The sequence below is a fragment of the Adiantum capillus-veneris genome, chromosome 2 (assembly GCF_014529385.1).
Source record: "Adiantum capillus-veneris isolate H3 chromosome 2, ASM1452938v2, whole genome shotgun sequence".
Taxonomy (NCBI): Eukaryota; Viridiplantae; Streptophyta; class Polypodiopsida; order Polypodiales; family Pteridaceae; genus Adiantum; species Adiantum capillus-veneris.
In genome coordinates this window covers 4,264,419-4,281,331 of record NC_140932.1, presented here as the reverse complement: position 1 = coordinate 4,281,331, position 16,913 = coordinate 4,264,419, and the positions used below count along the sequence as shown (strand labels likewise).

At 44.0% G+C, this 16,913-nt stretch overlaps 1 protein-coding gene across 4 annotated transcripts in view; it reads left to right on the top strand.

The window, feature by feature from the left end:
* The window catches only part of LCBK2 (Diacylglycerol kinase family protein), a 116,920-nt gene extending 100,220 nt beyond the window's left edge, over nt 1-16,700 (top strand). For all 4 annotated transcript variants that reach the window (XM_086483414.1, XM_086483420.1, XM_086483418.1 and 1 more), the window contains 7 exons: nt 15,024-15,070; nt 15,163-15,203; nt 15,286-15,373; nt 15,516-15,630; nt 15,713-15,835; nt 15,917-16,017; nt 16,133-16,700. In XM_086483414.1, the coding sequence (XP_086339540.1) occupies nt 15,024-15,070; nt 15,163-15,203; nt 15,286-15,373; nt 15,516-15,630; nt 15,713-15,835; nt 15,917-16,017; nt 16,133-16,280 (663 nt within the window). In that variant the 3' untranslated portion in view covers nt 16,281-16,700. The remainder of the gene's footprint in view (nt 1-15,023; nt 15,071-15,162; nt 15,204-15,285; nt 15,374-15,515; nt 15,631-15,712; nt 15,836-15,916; nt 16,018-16,132) is intronic.
* Nucleotides 16,701-16,913: the final 213 nt, after the last annotated feature.

The following is a 16,913-nucleotide window of genomic DNA, read 5'->3' as shown; positions in this document are numbered from 1 at the left end:
ATGTCATCAACATACAAAATCAGCAATAGAAGAGATCCATCACTTGCCGTTTTGATATACAAACAGTGATTAGAATTACTTCTTTTGTATCCTTGAGACCTCATGAATGTATCAAACTTGTGATACCATGCACGGGGAGACTGTTTCAAACCATACAAGCTCTTCAAGAGTCTACATACTTTCTTCTCTTGCCCCTTTGACACAAAACCTTCTGGCTGCATCATATAGATCATCTCAAGCAAATCGCCATGCAAAAACGCTATTTTGACATCCATTTGCTTTAACTCCATATCTTCAGAAGCAACCAGGCTTAAAACAAGACGTAATGTGGCAAGCTTTACAACAGGAGAAAAAATCTCATCAAAATCCACACCATGCTTTTGCTTGTACCCTTTAGCAACCAAACGTGCCTTGTACTTAGAAGAAGCATCAGATGTGACCTTGGTCTTGTAAACCCATTTACATGGCAGAGCCTTATGCCCTTTAGGCAAATCAACCAAGTCCCATGTATGGTTTTTCTCCAAAGACTGCATTTCCGAAACCATTGCTTTGAACCATTTCTTACTGTCTTCCCGTTGCATAGCCTCTTTATAGCAAGACGGCTCACCACAATCAGTAAGCATGACATAGTCCAAAGACGGTTCATATCTATCGGGGGGCCTTGTCACCCAAGTAGACCTACGCACCCAATGATCCATAACAGGTGGATTTTCAGCCTGTAAACCATCAAAAACAGCAGGCTGTTCAGCCGGTTGCATCGCAACAACGGGCGGTCTAGGAGCATCAACCTGTTCCCCTACCTGTGGTGCATCAATGGCAACTTGTTGGGGCTAATTTTCAGCAGCTAATGGCTGATTTTCAGCACCATTTTCAGCATGTAAAGGCTACTGAACATTGGGCCTTCTTGGCTGTCCATATGTAACATCTTCACGAAAAACAACCCGGCGCACTTCCTCGACCTTTGTCGGCTGTTTGTGCATGCAATTCTCATTGAAGATGACATCATTGCTGCGTATGATTTTCCGTAATGCGGGATCCCATAATCTATACCCCATTTCACCATCTTCACCATATCCTAGGAAAATGCATTTATGAGACTTTGGTTCTAGTTTGGTGCGCAGTTCACTCCGGATGTGAACATAGGCCTCACAACCAAACACTCTTAAATGTGCATATGAGGTTGGCTTGCCAGACCACACCTCCTCAGGCACCTTTCCACCCAAAGCCTTGCTAGGTGAGCGATTAATCAAGTGAATAGCTGTTTGCACAGCTTCTGCCCAAAAACCATGAGGTAATGCAGCATGTGACAGCATACTCCGAACTTTCTCTTGGATAGTCCGGTTCAACCTCTCTGCAACTCCATTCTGAGAGGGATTAAAAGGAGCCGTGAGCTCTCTTTTAATACCTTCAGTAGCACAAAAGTCAATAAATGCTTTTGATACATACTCCCCCCCATTGTCTGAGCGCAAAGACCTAAGCTTCTTGTCAGTTTGATTCTCAACAAACGCAAGAAACTTCTTGAAAGTATCCAAAACATCGCTTTTAGCACGTATTGGATACACCCACACCTTACGTGTAGCATCATCGATAAACGAGACAAAATATTTCTTTCCCCCTAAGGACAACTGTGGCATTTCACATACATCGGAATGCACTAAGTCTAACCTGTCAGACTTCAAAGAAAGAGACCTTTTGTGCGGTGTTTGACTGTGCTTACCATAAATACAGTGCTCACAATGAGAAAAATCAGCATACCTCAAACACGGCAAATAACCACAACGAGACAGAGTTTCCATTCCTCTTTTACTCATGTGTCCCAACCGGCCATGCCACAAAGAAACACTTGGCTGCTCGGTTACGGCGACAACATGGTCACGCACACTAGATACATGTAAAGGATACAAAGTGTCCGATTTACAACCTTTGGCTACAATCCGGGCCCCTTTACAAATTTTCCACTTGCTATCACCAAAAGTGGTGTGATAGCCTGCATCATCTAGCTGCCCTGTACTAATCAAACTCTTCTTGAGTTGTGGCACATGGCGCACTTTGTGTAAAACAAAAGTCATACCATCAGCAAAGGAAAACTGGACACTGCCAATACCTGCAATGTCACATGCATAGTTATCTCCCAAATAAACAGTGCCCTGCACCTCACCTGAGTACTGTGTAAACCAATCCCTATGAGGTGTTACATGAAAGGAGGCACCTGAATCAAGAATCCAAGTATGCATGTCCACATCAGAACCCATAGCAAGGGTATGTTCATCCACAGAAGAGGCATTGAGTACATCAGTGCTGCTGTCACTGTCACAACTACTAGCAACATTGATTTCCTCAATCAACACAGTGCTCTTCTTGGCATTTCCCTTGTCCTTCGCATCAGTTTCAGCACCCTTGTTCTTCTCTTTCTTCCACTCATAGCATTCCCATTTATAATGCCCTTTCTTTCCACAATGATGACACACAACATCTTTCCTACGAGATTTGCTGCGTGCCCTGTCCTTACTGTCAGATTTCTCCCTCTGTTGAGACCTGCCTCTCAAGTGCAATGCATTAGAAGACCCACCTGTGGTGTTCTTCCTGTTCATCTCTTCCATCAAGAGAGAACTCTCTACATCTGCATACTTAAGTGACGCACTTGAGTTACTAAGAGCTGTCCGGAATACATCCCAACTCTCGGGCAATGTGCATAGCAGAAAAGTAGCTTTGAACTCCTCATCAATCGTGAATTTCAACTCTGTCAGTTGGCTGAAAATAGAATTGAATTCATTGAGGTGCACTGACATGTGCGTGCCCTCCTTCATGCGGAGATCCATAAGCTTCTTAAGCCAATACACTTTACTGGCAGCACTCTGCTGTGCATACAACTCGTCTAAACGCTTCCACATGCCCCATGCTGTCTGCTCATTCTCTACATTGAAGAGTAAATTGTCAGACACCGAAAGCATGATCGTGGAGCGAGCCAACTCGTCCACTTCTTCCCATTCTTCAACCTCCATATCAACCGGTTTCACACCCTGTAACTTAATAGGTTTCGCCTGTTTCTTCTGCAACATCACATTATAACATTGCTTCTTCCATATAGCAAAGTTATGGGCACCTTCAAGCTTGCGAATGTGCAACAAATTGCCACTTTCACTGCTAGAAGCCATTCTGAGTGATTGCAAACACTGAAACCCTGTTTTGCCGACCTAAACACGCCCAAATGTGCGCAATCGGGCAAAAAACAGCTTGCTGTTACAGAAAAACAGCGAGCAAATTTCACGCGAAATCACCCCAAAACGGCGTATATTCACTGCCAAACCCTTACCAAAGGTTTCCACAAGGTGTATACATCATTTGCTTGCTGAAATTCCCTGTTTTGGGGCAAAAATCAGACCTGTAAACACCTGTTTTGCTGAATTTTCAGAACCTCGTTGGTGGAAACACCTGTAAGATTGATCTGTGAGACTTGCCCTAATGAAATTGCATCAAATTGACCCCGAAATTGGTCAATTTCAGCAGAAATAGGCTGCTGTTCGCCAGTTTTTGAAACCCTAATTTTGGGGAAACTGTCACCGGAGGTCGATTCTACACGGTGAGAGGATCCCTTCGCGACAGAGTTGATCGAAAACGGTTGAATATCCTTCCCGCAGCGAGCAAGAACAGAATTCTGATCTGTGTTGCGAAAATGGCTCTCTTGGAAACCCTAAAGCTCTGATACCATGTGTGGGGGAGCAGGAGAGAGAGCCCACTTGCTACTCTATGCAATGAGAGTGAAGGAGAAGAGGAGAGTGGCGCAGAAGAAGCTCACGCAGAGAGAAAACGTGAGAGAGAGAGAGAACGCTCGTTGAAAATCTGGGAGAAGTCACTATTGTGACATTTTGGGCTTGACCTTTGAGTATATGAGTAAGTGACTAGGGGGCCATTCACACTTGGGCCCCCTCACTTATAAGTCTTAACTTATAAGTTAATAAGTACAAGGCACTTAGGCCTTTATTCCCTAACAAGCTCGTCCCACACTCATTCGACCACTACTGGCACTCTCATCGACCGAGCATTGGAGCTACAGAGATACAGACGACCGCGACTGAGGAGAGGAGCTACACAGCATCGACGGAGACTACAACAGAAGATTCGAGCCATACTCTCTCGACATCCAGAGTGCAGATAAGGATGGATCCTCACCATTTCTTCCATCTTTGTTTCACACACTGTTACATCCAGTTTACCGGGTACCTATTGTATCAGCTGCTACACCCACGTAGTTTTAGATTGTAGTAGTAGTAGTAGTATTTTGTTCCACTTCTAGTTCTTTTCTAGTTCTTTTGTACCCAAACATGGTATTAGATTCACTATTTTGTAACTGATTGGTCTCATAGGTCATTTTGGCCTTTTGAAGACGTTAATATAACATTTCATTTCATTTCATTTTCTCTCTCTCCATTATTAATATGACCATTGAGGAAGAGCAGAGAAGGAAGAATCAGGCTCTGCATGTGCGGGTCACGGGAGTAAGAGACAAAGAGAATGTAGATGAAGAAGTGAGGGAACTGCTACAACGCATGGGCACAAGTGCATGGAAAGTGGGCAAGAAAGGAATCGACGAGAAGGGAAACGTAAAGGATAGGGCACTTATTCTCCGTTTCCCGAATATAGAAATAAGGAAAGAATTTCTAAAGAAGAGGCCAACTCTTAAGAAAACCAGTATTTTCCTGGGAGATGACCTTACATTGGCACAAGTGGCACACATGCAAGAGTTGATGCCAGAGATCAGGGCAGCAAGAGAAAAGGGGAAAATCGCCTTTTATAGAGGAGGGAAAGTAGTGGTTCTGGAAAAGCGCTCATCATGACGGTGCGAGACCTATGGGGCGACGCTCCGGATAGCAGCGTGGAATTGTAATGGATCATATAGGCTAGATGTAGGTGCCTTTGAAGATAGCTTTAGGGACAGAGACATAGTTTTCTACTCAGAGACACACTAGATACCGGGACAGCTTATGCCACATGTGAAGGGGTATTTATGGGAAACAGCTGGTCGACCAGACAAGAGATCTCTGTGAGGTAGCCAGGTTTCAAGAGGAGTAGCAGTCTTATTTAAAGAGGAGCTGAAACCACTACTACAGATTATCAGGAAAGATGAACAAGCAAGGTATATGTGGGTGAGAATGAGAGCCGAGACAGGTATATTTCTATACATCGCTATATGCTACTTCCCTCCAAGTACATCTGTCTACTCCTCACCTAAAGGACAATCCCCTTTCTCCATATTGAATAATGACATATGGGAGTTCTCTAGAGATGGAGACATCGTTCTCTTAGGAGACTTTAATGCCAGAACTGCCAACTCTCAAGCAGTATTCTATGATACCTCTGAGGAAATGCTCAGAGAAGTGGATTTATCACAGGAGGGGCTTAGTAGAAACTCACAGGATAAAGAACACACCGAATATGGGAGACATCTCATGGAAATGGCAACTACACATGGTTTGGCCATACTTAATGGTGTAGAGAATTTCCCTTTATCTTGGAGATTCACATGCTTCCCGCACAGGCATGGGGCCAGTACAATGGATTATGTCATGACTTCACCAAGCTTTATTTCTAGTATCGAGGACTTTAAGGTGGGACCCAGACCGGTTGGGATTGCAGTGGATCATGCTCTCTTGACCTTATCAATCTCCTTCCAATACAATGCCTCTCAAGTACAAAGGAAGAAGACACACACAAGATATACTTTCACACCAGAGATTGATTCAGTCTATGTGGAAAAGATCTATAATAGGATGTGGGCAGCCGAGCCAGTATATACTGTAGAGGAGATTACTTCTCAGCTAACAGAGATACTACATGGAGCAGCACAAGAGGCATACCCACATACTCAGTCTGATCAGAAGAGAGGATCTGGGAACATGCCTCAAAACAGTTGGTACGACGAGGAATGCAGAGAGACGAGAACCCAGGTCCAGAAAGAGCTTACACTTGGGATTATCACATATAAGCAGTCTCGGATTGCTCTTCGGCGTAGAGTACGTCGCAAGAAAAGGGCATTTTTAGCCAAACTAGAGAAGGATTTATATAAGCTCTTCTTGAGTCAGGACTCACATGAGGCCTGGCGTTTATTTCACGAGCACTCATTGCCTCCGACAATTACTTCTCCTGAGATTTGGGGTCAATATGTAACATCATTATATACGGTATCTGGACAGCCTCCATTACCAGATCCGCTCGAGCCATGCCCTGCTACTAGTACTTTCTTTACTACAGAAATGGTGGAAAAAGCCATTGATAAGATGAAGACAAGAAGAGCATATGATCATGAGGGTTTAGTAGCAGAACATCTAATCCATGCAAGGGATCTACTTTCAGAAGTCCTTGCTCGTCTGTTTAATCAGGTCATGTGTGAAGGATTACCTGAATCTTGGAAATTATCTACTATCGTACCTATTTTCAAGTCAGGGGATCCTATGATACCCGGGAACTACCGTACCATTATGGTGGGTCACACATTGACCCGACTGTACGCATCCATTCTGGAACAAAAATTGAGTAGATGGGCAGAGAATGAGGGCATAAGGGCAACAGGACAAGCTGGATTCAGGAGGGGTTATTCCACTTTAGATCATATTCTTACGCTCAGAGCCATTATTGAGGAAGGAAGAGCAAGCGGGAGAAGGATGTATTGTTGCTTTGTGGATTTTCGGAAAGCTTTTGATACAGTACCAAGGGCCAGATTGATGCGGAGAATGCAAGAGTTAGGGGTCCCCAAAGAGATTATCTGGGGGATCATGGCCTTATACGGGTCAGTAATTGGTTATGTACGTACTCCAGAAGGGGATTCCGACATTGTTCATTCCACCGTTGGAGTAAAGCAGGGATGCCCACTGTCCCCTACTTTATTTGGTAGATTACATTGATAGAGAGGGTGACAGAGGTGCTCAACTTGCAGGGTCATGGATCCCTTTGTTGTTGTATGTAGATGATATTGTATTGATAGCAGAATCACCAGATGGAATGCAGAGGCAGTTAGATGCATTACATAAATTCGCGGAGGACAGCGGATTGTCTGTAAATTTGGGTAAAACCAAAGTTATGGTGTTTAACACCACACTGCAGTGGGTTAGGAGATCGGCACCTACATTTGCATATGGCCAGGATACAGTAGAGTACACAGATGCATACACATACCTTGGTGTGGTATTTACAGGACCGAAGCTTACTCTTAAGAAAGCAGCGGATGCTAGATTGTCCAAAGCCTCTGCGGCCTTGGGAGGGTTGGAGAGGATGTGTTCACAAGTGCAGTTTCAGGAACCACGGAACAAACATACACATACCTTGGTGTGGTATTTACAGGACCGAAGCTTACTCTTAAGAAAGCTGCGGATGCTAGATTGTCCAGAGCCTCTGCGGCCTTGGGAGGGTTGGAGAGGATGTGTTCACAAGTGCAGTTTCAGGAACCACGGAACAAACATACACATACCTTGGTGTGGTATTTACAGGACCGAAGCTTACTCTTAAGAAAGCTGCGGATGCTAGATTGTCCAGAGCCTCTGCGGCCTTGGGAGGGTTGGAGAGGATGTGTTCACAAGTGCAGTTTCAGGAACCACGGAACAAAACTTTGGCTCTTTGATACTGTGGTTGGTGGCTTCGGCTATGCTTTATGGGGTCCAGATTTGGGGACCATCTGTGGATCAAGATAATTGGAAGCCAATGGAGAGACCTTTGGTATCTATGATTTCCCGAATGATTAGAGCCAAGGCCTCCATACCACACGCGATTACCCGAGCGGAACTAGTTGCCCCTCCGATAGAAATTGAAGCTCTTACCAGATCAGTGTCCTTTATACATGGTTTATGGGATACAAATAATTGCCGATATACTAGATTGGCCCTCGAATCCTCTCGACAATTAGCAATGAAAGGAGATACATCATGCTGGTATGCGCAACTGTCCTCGTGGTTTCAGAGACACGGGTTCAGTATGGAAAGATTACCCCCCTTCCAATACTCTCTTGAGGCTCCATCACTGGCAATCACACGAACGGAGATTAATAAAATCATCCGCCAGGATCTTATACAGTTGGACACTAAGAGGACATGGGTAGACCGTACACAAGAATTGGGCACGAAGATGGCCGACTAAAAAGAAAACTTCCTACAGCTATCTGAAGATGGTTTTGTGATTCGCCCGAGCTACATGGATACCCACCTGTCTCATGGTTTGAGATGTGCTATTGGTCAGATTCGTACATCCTCACACCAGCTGGAAATTGAATTTGGCAGATTTAGGGGAATCCCACCTAAGAGCAGAATTTGCAAGTTATGCGGAATGGAGCCAGAGACAGAATTACACTACATATGTCATTGCACCGTATACTATGAGATACGTGGGCGTTTCCATTGCCTATTTAAAGAAGGCTTTGGACCTCTAGATAGAGTCATGCAATACCAAGATCAAAGGTGCTTAGGCCTGTACCCTGAGGAGACTACATCGGCACAGGGATAATCTAATGAGAAGACAAAGAGCGCTACAGCCTCAGAGGCAGATCACAGATTTCTTCGGATCGAGAGAAGCAGGAATGGAAGGAGAAGCAAGAGGCCAGCAGCGAGCACAAAGGAGTACCCACATTCATACCAAAGGCACCCTCATTGACAGGGCGATTGAGCTTAGGAAATCGAGACGACCACAACCGAGATGCAGAAGCACACTTCACCGGAGGAGACTACAACAAAGGATTAGAAGCATTCTAGCCAGACACCCGGAATGCTCCTAAGAAGTTTATCTAATACTTTGTATTTAGTTTTTCGCATTTATTTTCACACTTTCACACTTTTCAGACATTGTAACAAATTCACCACTTTTGTATCAGTTTGGTCTCATAGGTCACTCTGGCCTTTTGAAGACGTTAATATAACATTTCATTTCATTTCATTTCTCTCTCTCAATTCTCTAAAAGGAACCATCAATAACGTAAAGTTACATTCATTAATGCAAGGAAAGAACAAAGGATTATGAAAGTGTGATTGCTCGATTGTATTTTCTCTCTCAATTTTGTTGCACTTTACTGGTCAAGCACAAAAATAGAGGTTCTATCGCTGCTTTGTGGATTTGCTTGAAGCATTTGATAGGGTGTGACTTACAAATTGATGGAAAGACTATCAGATACTCGTCACTTTGTGGAGATTGGATGGAATATTCTTACCTTATATGAGAATGATTGGCAAGGTTGTTGAGATGTCGAGCTCTACACCTTGAGCTGGCATCCACTACGGGTCTTGGCCGCTTACGGCATTTACTCACTGGCGTGTTAGGTGACCGACACGGAGGATCTCTGCCAGTGATTCTACAGCTGGACTACACTTATAGTGCCAGCCTAGTACGCTTCTAGCGAGTTCACACTTAGTGACCGCATGTACATATGTGCTACTTTTCAGCTTTAGCACTTAGTCATTTTGTACTCTCTTTTCTGTGAAGAAGAAGAAGAAGCTTTCCATCTCTGTGTGCTTTGTGCTTGTCTTGTGTAGCTCTCTTGCATCCTCATTCTTTACATGGTATCAGAGCCTGGTGTAGGCAAGAGAGGCTAAGAGAGCAAGAGCATCACAATCCCTTCGTTCGCAATCCACGACCAGATGCCGAAGGCGCCTCGCGTAGCGAAAAAATTTAGGGGTTTTTCGCACAAGTTTCTGAATAAGTCTCCAAAGTGCAGTATACAGAGATTTACTGTACAAGTACAGTGGTTGTATGTACGCTTGATTGTGGAAACTCGTTGAGTGTAGAAAGCGTTACAGGAACCACGATAGCAGGTTCAGCAGATTTGCAGGTTTTTGCAGATTGCAGCTATTTTGTCTTAGTGCTTCAAGATGTCTGACGGTTTCAGTCAGATCGTTACTGAGAAGCTTGAGAAAAATAACTACCCTGCATGGAAGTTCAGAATAACAAATTTCCTAAAAGGAAAAGGTTATTGGGACTATGTAGAAAGAGACAATGAAAAGGAACCAGAGATTCCCGAGGCAAATGCTACAGCAGAACAAAGGAAAGCTTTGAGGGACTGGCAACAAGGCCAGAGCAAAGTGATGTATTGGCTTTCTATGAGCATCACAGATGGCATGATGGGCTATCTACAGGATGCTGAAACCCCCGCCATTGCATGGAGAAACTTAGGCAGAGTGTTCGAGGTGAACACCAAGGCCAGGAAGCTTCAACTAAAGTCGGAGTTAAATCAGGTTAAGAGGAACAACCTCTCAATCAATGATTATGCCTTGAAGATTAAGAGTATCATTGAGGCTCTTGGATCTATTAAAGTCTCAGTGGAAGATGATGACATTGTCCGTGCATGCTTGGATGGTCTAGGAGATGAGTATGTACATTTCAGGTCTTCCATGAATACAAGAGACGACATCCCCGTGTTCCAAGATTTGATTTCTATGCTTATTCTTGAGGAGAAGAACCTTGACACATCTTCTTCTCATGGCAGAAATAATTCTGAACAGGCCTTCTATTCTAACTCCAACAGAGGTAGAGGTAGAGGTCGTGGTCGAGGCCCAAGGGGTTGCAGGGGCCAATTTCTGGAAGGTCAATCAAATCAAAACAATACAGGTGGCAGGGGAAACCAGTCTCAAGGCAGGGGGAGTCAAAGAGGTCGTGGTGCAGGATCAAGCAGGCAGCAACATACTCCAGATAGCAGAGAATGTTGGACTTGTGGTGAAAGAGGTCACATGTCACGTGACTGTCCAAAGGGAAAAGCAAGTAGAAAGAGAGAACTGGGCAACTATGCATCTACTAGCAGAGATGCAGATGACAGCATAAACGAGCGCATGTTTGTTATGCAACATGTAATGAATACAATGACTGCAGAGAATTCCACCCAAGATGATGTTTGGTATGTGGATTCAGGTGCCTCTAATCACATGACGTCTCGTGGAGAGTGGTTTAGAGATATGCGTAAACCAGATGTGTCAGGCTATGTGCAGACAGGAGATGACACAGCTCACCCCATTGCTCATGTAGGGGACATACCTCTAAATACGAAGAGTGGGAAATCAAAGTACTTAGCAGATGTACTTCATGTCCCAAACATTACAAAGAATCTTGTTTCTGTTGGACAAATGGTTGAGCAAGGTTTGCAGGTTCGCTTCAATCCAAATGGCTGTTATGTAGAAGATTTCCAGAATGGTTGTAAGCTGATCACAGAGGGCAAATGTGTGGGCAGAATGTTTACGCTGAATGTAGACATGCCTGAGGTAAAAGCTGCATTATTTGCACAGGGCACAGGTGTTGTGGCTGATGTTGACATTTGGCACAAACGCATTGGCCATGTCAATGAGCAGAGATTGCGCAGCATGCAATCAAAACAGATTGTAAAAGGTTTGCCCAAATTCAAGGTGGATGGTATGCATAAAGTGTGTGCAGCATGCGAGTTTGGAAAACAGTCAAAGGGCTCATTTCCACATGAGCGCAATGTATGTAAAAAGCCACTTGAGGTGGTGCACACAGATGTTTGGGGTCCAACCGATACTGCAAGTATACATGGTTGCAGGTATTATGTCTCTTTCATTGATGACCATACAAGGAAAGTATGGGTCTACTTCATGCGTAACAAAAGTGAAGTGTTTGGTCACTTTCAAGACTTCAAAGTCATGATTGAGAAGGAGACAAATATGCAAATTAAGACATTGAGGTCAGATGGAGGGGGAGAGTACTTCTCCAATGATTTTTCAGATTTTCTACGAATGCATGGTATACACAGGCAGTTTACATGCAGATATACTCCACAGCAGAATGGGGTCGCAGAAAGGAAAAACAGGCACATTGCAGAGGTTGCACGTGCATTGATGAATGAGAAGAACATGCCTCATCATTTCTGGGCTGAAGCTGTAAATACAGCTGTGTACATTATGAACAGGACACCTACAGCTGCGGTGCATGATGTAACACCTGAGGAAAAGTTTACAGGTACAAAGCCTGATTTGGCACACTTGAAAGTGTTTGGCTGCATAGCTTACGTGCATGTACCAGATGAGTTGCGTAGGAAATTGGATCCTAAAGCAGAGAAATGTATTCTTGTGGGATATTCCCTTGAACAAAAGGGGTACAGGTGCTACAATCCTACTACACGAGAATTACGAGTGAGCAGAGATGTAGTCTTTGATGAGATGAGCAGCTGGTACAGTAATGCACATGGCACTATTGGGGCTGATGTAAAAGATGATGTGGTTGTACAAAATGTGAGGCCACAGTCACAGGTTTTGAGTGGACCACAAGAGTCCCCTTCTCGTGGCTCTGTTGAGAAACCATGGAATGGTAGACTACGTACGCAGGTTACTCCACCAACAGGTGCAGGGAATGTATCACGAAAAGGAAAGGAAAAGGTTGATGAACCTCCCTTTATGGTTGATGCATCATCAGGTTTTTCACATGTAGACATGGATTCAGATGGTTCTGAACAAAGTCTTGATGAGGAATTTGGAATTCCGGCTGTCAGGACACCTGGTGTAAGGAAAGTACAAGAAGATGCTAGAGGGCAAAGGAGTGACCCAGGACCGCGCAGATCTAATAGAGTCAGAAATCCAGTTCAGAAATTGACTTATGATGGGTATCTAGCGCATCACCGAGCCTACATGGCTAAGGTGATACAGGATGTGGAGCCCACATGTTTTGAGGATGCAGTTGGAAATGTGCATTGGGATGATGCAATGAATGAAGAGATGGCTGCATTGGAAGCAAATGACACATGGGATTTGGTGCCATTGCAAAGTGGCAAGAAAGCTATTGGCTGTAAATGGGTGTATAAAACCAAGCATAAGGCTGATGGTAACATTGGGCGTCACAAGGCAAGGCTGGTCGCAAAGGGTTATGCACAGACGTATGGCATAGACTATGAGGAGACCTTTGCTCCAGTGGCAAAGATGACGACAGTGAGAGTTGTCATAGCAGTGGCTGCATCTAGAGGATGGATTATGCATCAAATGGATGTAAAGAATGCCTTCTTGAATGGTGAGTTGCAAGAGGAAGTGTATATGGATCAGCCACCTGGTTATGTCGATCCAGGTTACCCAGATTATGTATGCAGACTTCTCAAAGCTTTGTATGGTTTGAAGCAGGGCTCTAGAGCATGGTATGACAGGATTGCCAAGTATCTTGTCAGTATTGGTTTTAGGAGAGCTCATGCTGATCATTCACTCTATGTACGTGAGAGTGATGTGGGGATTGTGGTCATTACCATATATGTAGATGACCTTATTATTGTTGGTGACAATGCTATGGAGATTGACCATGTGAAGGGTCTTCTCAAACAGGAGTTTGAAATGAAAGATTTGGGCAAGTTGCACTACTTTCTTGGCATTGAGGTTATCAGGACTCCAGAGGGTGTATGGCTATCACAGAGACAGTATGCTTTGGACATGTTGTCAAAGTATGGTATGGCTGATTGTAAGCCAATTTCTATTCCCTTGGATGTGAATGCAAAGCTGAGTGCAGAGAAGGGTGATGTTGTTGAGGATGTCAACATGTACAGGAAGATTGTGGGTAGTCTAATCTACTTGACTATCACGAGGCCAGACTTGAGCTACACAGTAGGCTTGGAGAGTCAGTTCATGCAACTTCCGAGGAAGCCACATTTGGATGGAGTACGACGTACACTTAGGTATGTGCAAGGTACTCTTGACTACGCATTGTTCTATGCAGCAGATGCACCATTAGCATTGTATGGGTATACAGATGCAGATTGGGCAGATAGCATTGTTGATAGGAGATCTACGAGTGGCTTCATGTTCTCTTTTGGGAGTGCTGCTGTTACTTGGAGCAACAAAAAGCAACCTACGGTTGCTTTATCGAGCACAGAGGCCGAGTACAGAGGTGCAGCAGTTGCGGCGTGCGAGGTAGCTTGGCTACGCACATTACTTGAGGACTTGGGAGTGCAGGTGGACCAGCAGATTTCATCCATTGTGACAACCTTAGCAGCATGCAGTTGGCTAGGAACCCAGTGTTCCATGCCAGGACCAAACACATAGAGGTCCATTACCACTACGTTCGAGAGCGAGTGTTGGCGGGCGACATCGACTTGGTCTACGTCAGCACAGAGGAGCAGATAGCGGATATCTTTACCAAGGCCCTCGGAGCTGAGAAGCTTCGACGTTTCCGGACTATGCTTGGACTCTGCGACATGCAGAACTCGAGGGGGAGTGTTGAGATGTCGAGCTCTACACCTTGAGCTCTACACCTTGACCAAACACATAGAGGTCCATTACCACTACGTTCGAGAGCGAGTGTTGGCGGGCGACATCGACTTGGTCTACGTCAGCACAGAGGAGCAGATAGCGGATATCTTTACCAAGGCCCTCGGAGCTGAGAAGCTTCGACGTTTCCGGACTATGCTTGGACTCTGCGACATGCAGAGCTCGAGGGGGAGTGTTGAGATGTCGAGCTCTACACCTTGAGCTGGCATCCACTACGGGTCTTGGCCGCTTACGGCATTTACTCACTGGCGTGTTAGGTGACCGACACGGAGGATCTCTGCCAGTGATTCTACAGCTGGACTACACTTATAGTGCCAGCCTAGTACGCTTCTAGCGAGTTCACACTTAGTGACCGCATGTACATATGTGCTACTTTTCAGCTTTAGCACTTAGTCATTTTGTACTCTCTTTTCTGTGAAGAAGAAGAAGAAGCTTTCCATCTCTGTGTGCTTTGTGCTTGTCTTGTGTAGCTCTCTTGCATCCTCATTCTTTACAAAGGTGTGGGTCCCTTTAGGTATGTCAGATCCTGTACCATTGGTGTAGTACGCTTTCACCTACATTGTTTGAGCACTATAGTGATGAGGCCTTAAAATATACCAAGAGAGGAGGGGTGAGAGAGAGTGTTACTTATTTTGTCTAACGGTAGATTTAAGAGCCAAGTGTTCGGGTCTATTTTTTTTCTCTGTTTTTTTCTTTAAAAGAAAATTTAAATTTTAAAAATAAAAATAAAAAACTGGCTTGCTCGGTTAAAATCTGCTTGGAATTCTTCACAAGTTTTATCTGTATTAACTTCTTGTTGTTCTGCAGTTGATTCCGCTTGGTACTGGTTCTGACTTCGCAAGGACTTTTGGCTGGTAAGTTGAATTGTTGAGCCAAATCACACCGTCTTATAAGGTCCAGTCCATTTGTGCATTTTTTCCTAATGGTAGCTTATGTTTTTAAACAGGACAAACAACCCCATGGAAGCAGTGGATCGAATAGTGAAAGGCACAGTAATGCGTGTGTGCATTATTTTTTGCTTGAAGCTTGTAAGTATTAATTGCAGAGAGGGAATTGTTTTTTTATTTAGGTCAAAGGCAGAGAATTGATGTTGGTTTTGCAAAAGCAGACCAAGACAATGCTGGTCGCTACTTCGTGAACGTGGCAGATGTTCATTTGTAAGCTGGAATGTCGACATATATTTTCGTGATATGGCATGCAATGCAAGACCTTGTTGCGTGCTATTTTAATATTATTATGGGGAAGCTCATTCTTGCAATTTATAGTGAATGGGTTGGTGCTGTTAATTTGGCTTTTCAGAAGTGCAAAAGCTGGCTATCATGCTGCTAGATATAAAAGGTTTGGCAACCTGTGCTACGTAATAGGTGCTTTGCAAGCATTTACAAGTCATAAAAATCAAGACCTGAAAATCCGAGTATATATTTTCATCTTGTGATGTTTTGTCCATTTTCTTCCAAATGCGGCTCGTGTGCTACCCTGAAATATTCATCTTGTAGGTTGATGATGGGGAGTGGAAGCAAGCTTCCCAAGTTACAGCTTTAGCCATCGGCAATGCTAAATATTTTGGTGGTGGAATGAAGATTACTCCTAGGGCTGACCCGTCAAGCAGAGATTTGGAAGTATTATAGATATGTGCTCTGATTATGCTTTTGCACCCATCGTCTTCGCAGGTCTTAAGGGATTTTCTGTTCTGATGGCAGATGGTGACATTACAGAACTTTAAGTGGTTTGACTTCCTTCTGAAAATGCACAAGCTTTATAATGGCACTCATTTATCAGTCAAAAACGTTTTCTGTGAAAGGTTGATCTCTTTCTTTGTAACCTCTTTTCTTTATAACTTTTTCTTCCGGTTTTGTTGTTTTTCTATTTGGGAGAAAGCAGCATGCTTAAACTCTTTGGCTTTTTCTTTCTTGTAGAGTTCATAAAGTTGAGCTGAGGGAGGTGGCAGAAGGTGGCAGTGAGCCCATAAGGAAAGAAGTGTTTATTCAGGCTGATGGAGAGCATGTAGGCTTTCTTCCGGTGACAATAAAACTGATCCCGGGAGCCATTGATCTTCTCGTCTAGAGAGTTTTGCAAAACTGGTCTCTGCCAGGGTCTTGAAATTGCTATTGCTTGGTGGGCTTGAATTGCAGCTGCTCAGGAGCTTGGTTGCAAGTGGCTCCTTAACCATCCGGCTACGAAAGCACGACTCTTCTGCTTTACATTGTCTCAGCAGATTGCATGAGCAGCGCTTTTATCGGAAAGATGCATGTTGAAGATCAAAGCCAAGCGACGGTAGCAACCAGAAAGCAGGCTTCCATGCAGGGTTATTTTCTTATCAGAACAAAGACTGGGCTTAGCATTTTTTTTCCGCTACTCACGGTGACAAGGTTAAAAAGCTCAAACAAAGCTTGATTTACTTGTGCAAAAACTTTTTGGCTTGAGTATTGCTAATTGTCTGACTCCAATTAATTGCAATTTTATTCTCGAAGCTGGTTATGTTTTTCCTTTGTGAGCTTCATATTTTCTTAAGAAATTTCTGTCGATATTTTGATGAAGGTTGTCTGGCTGGTTTAGCATGGTCTTAATGAGGATGCCAATGGTTGTTATTTGTTGCCAGAGTGGCCCAATAAGACGTGGTCTTTAGACACATGATCTGATGAGATTTAGTTAGTTGCATGGAGTGGAAAAGGGAGGCCTCCAAGATATAAAGTTGCA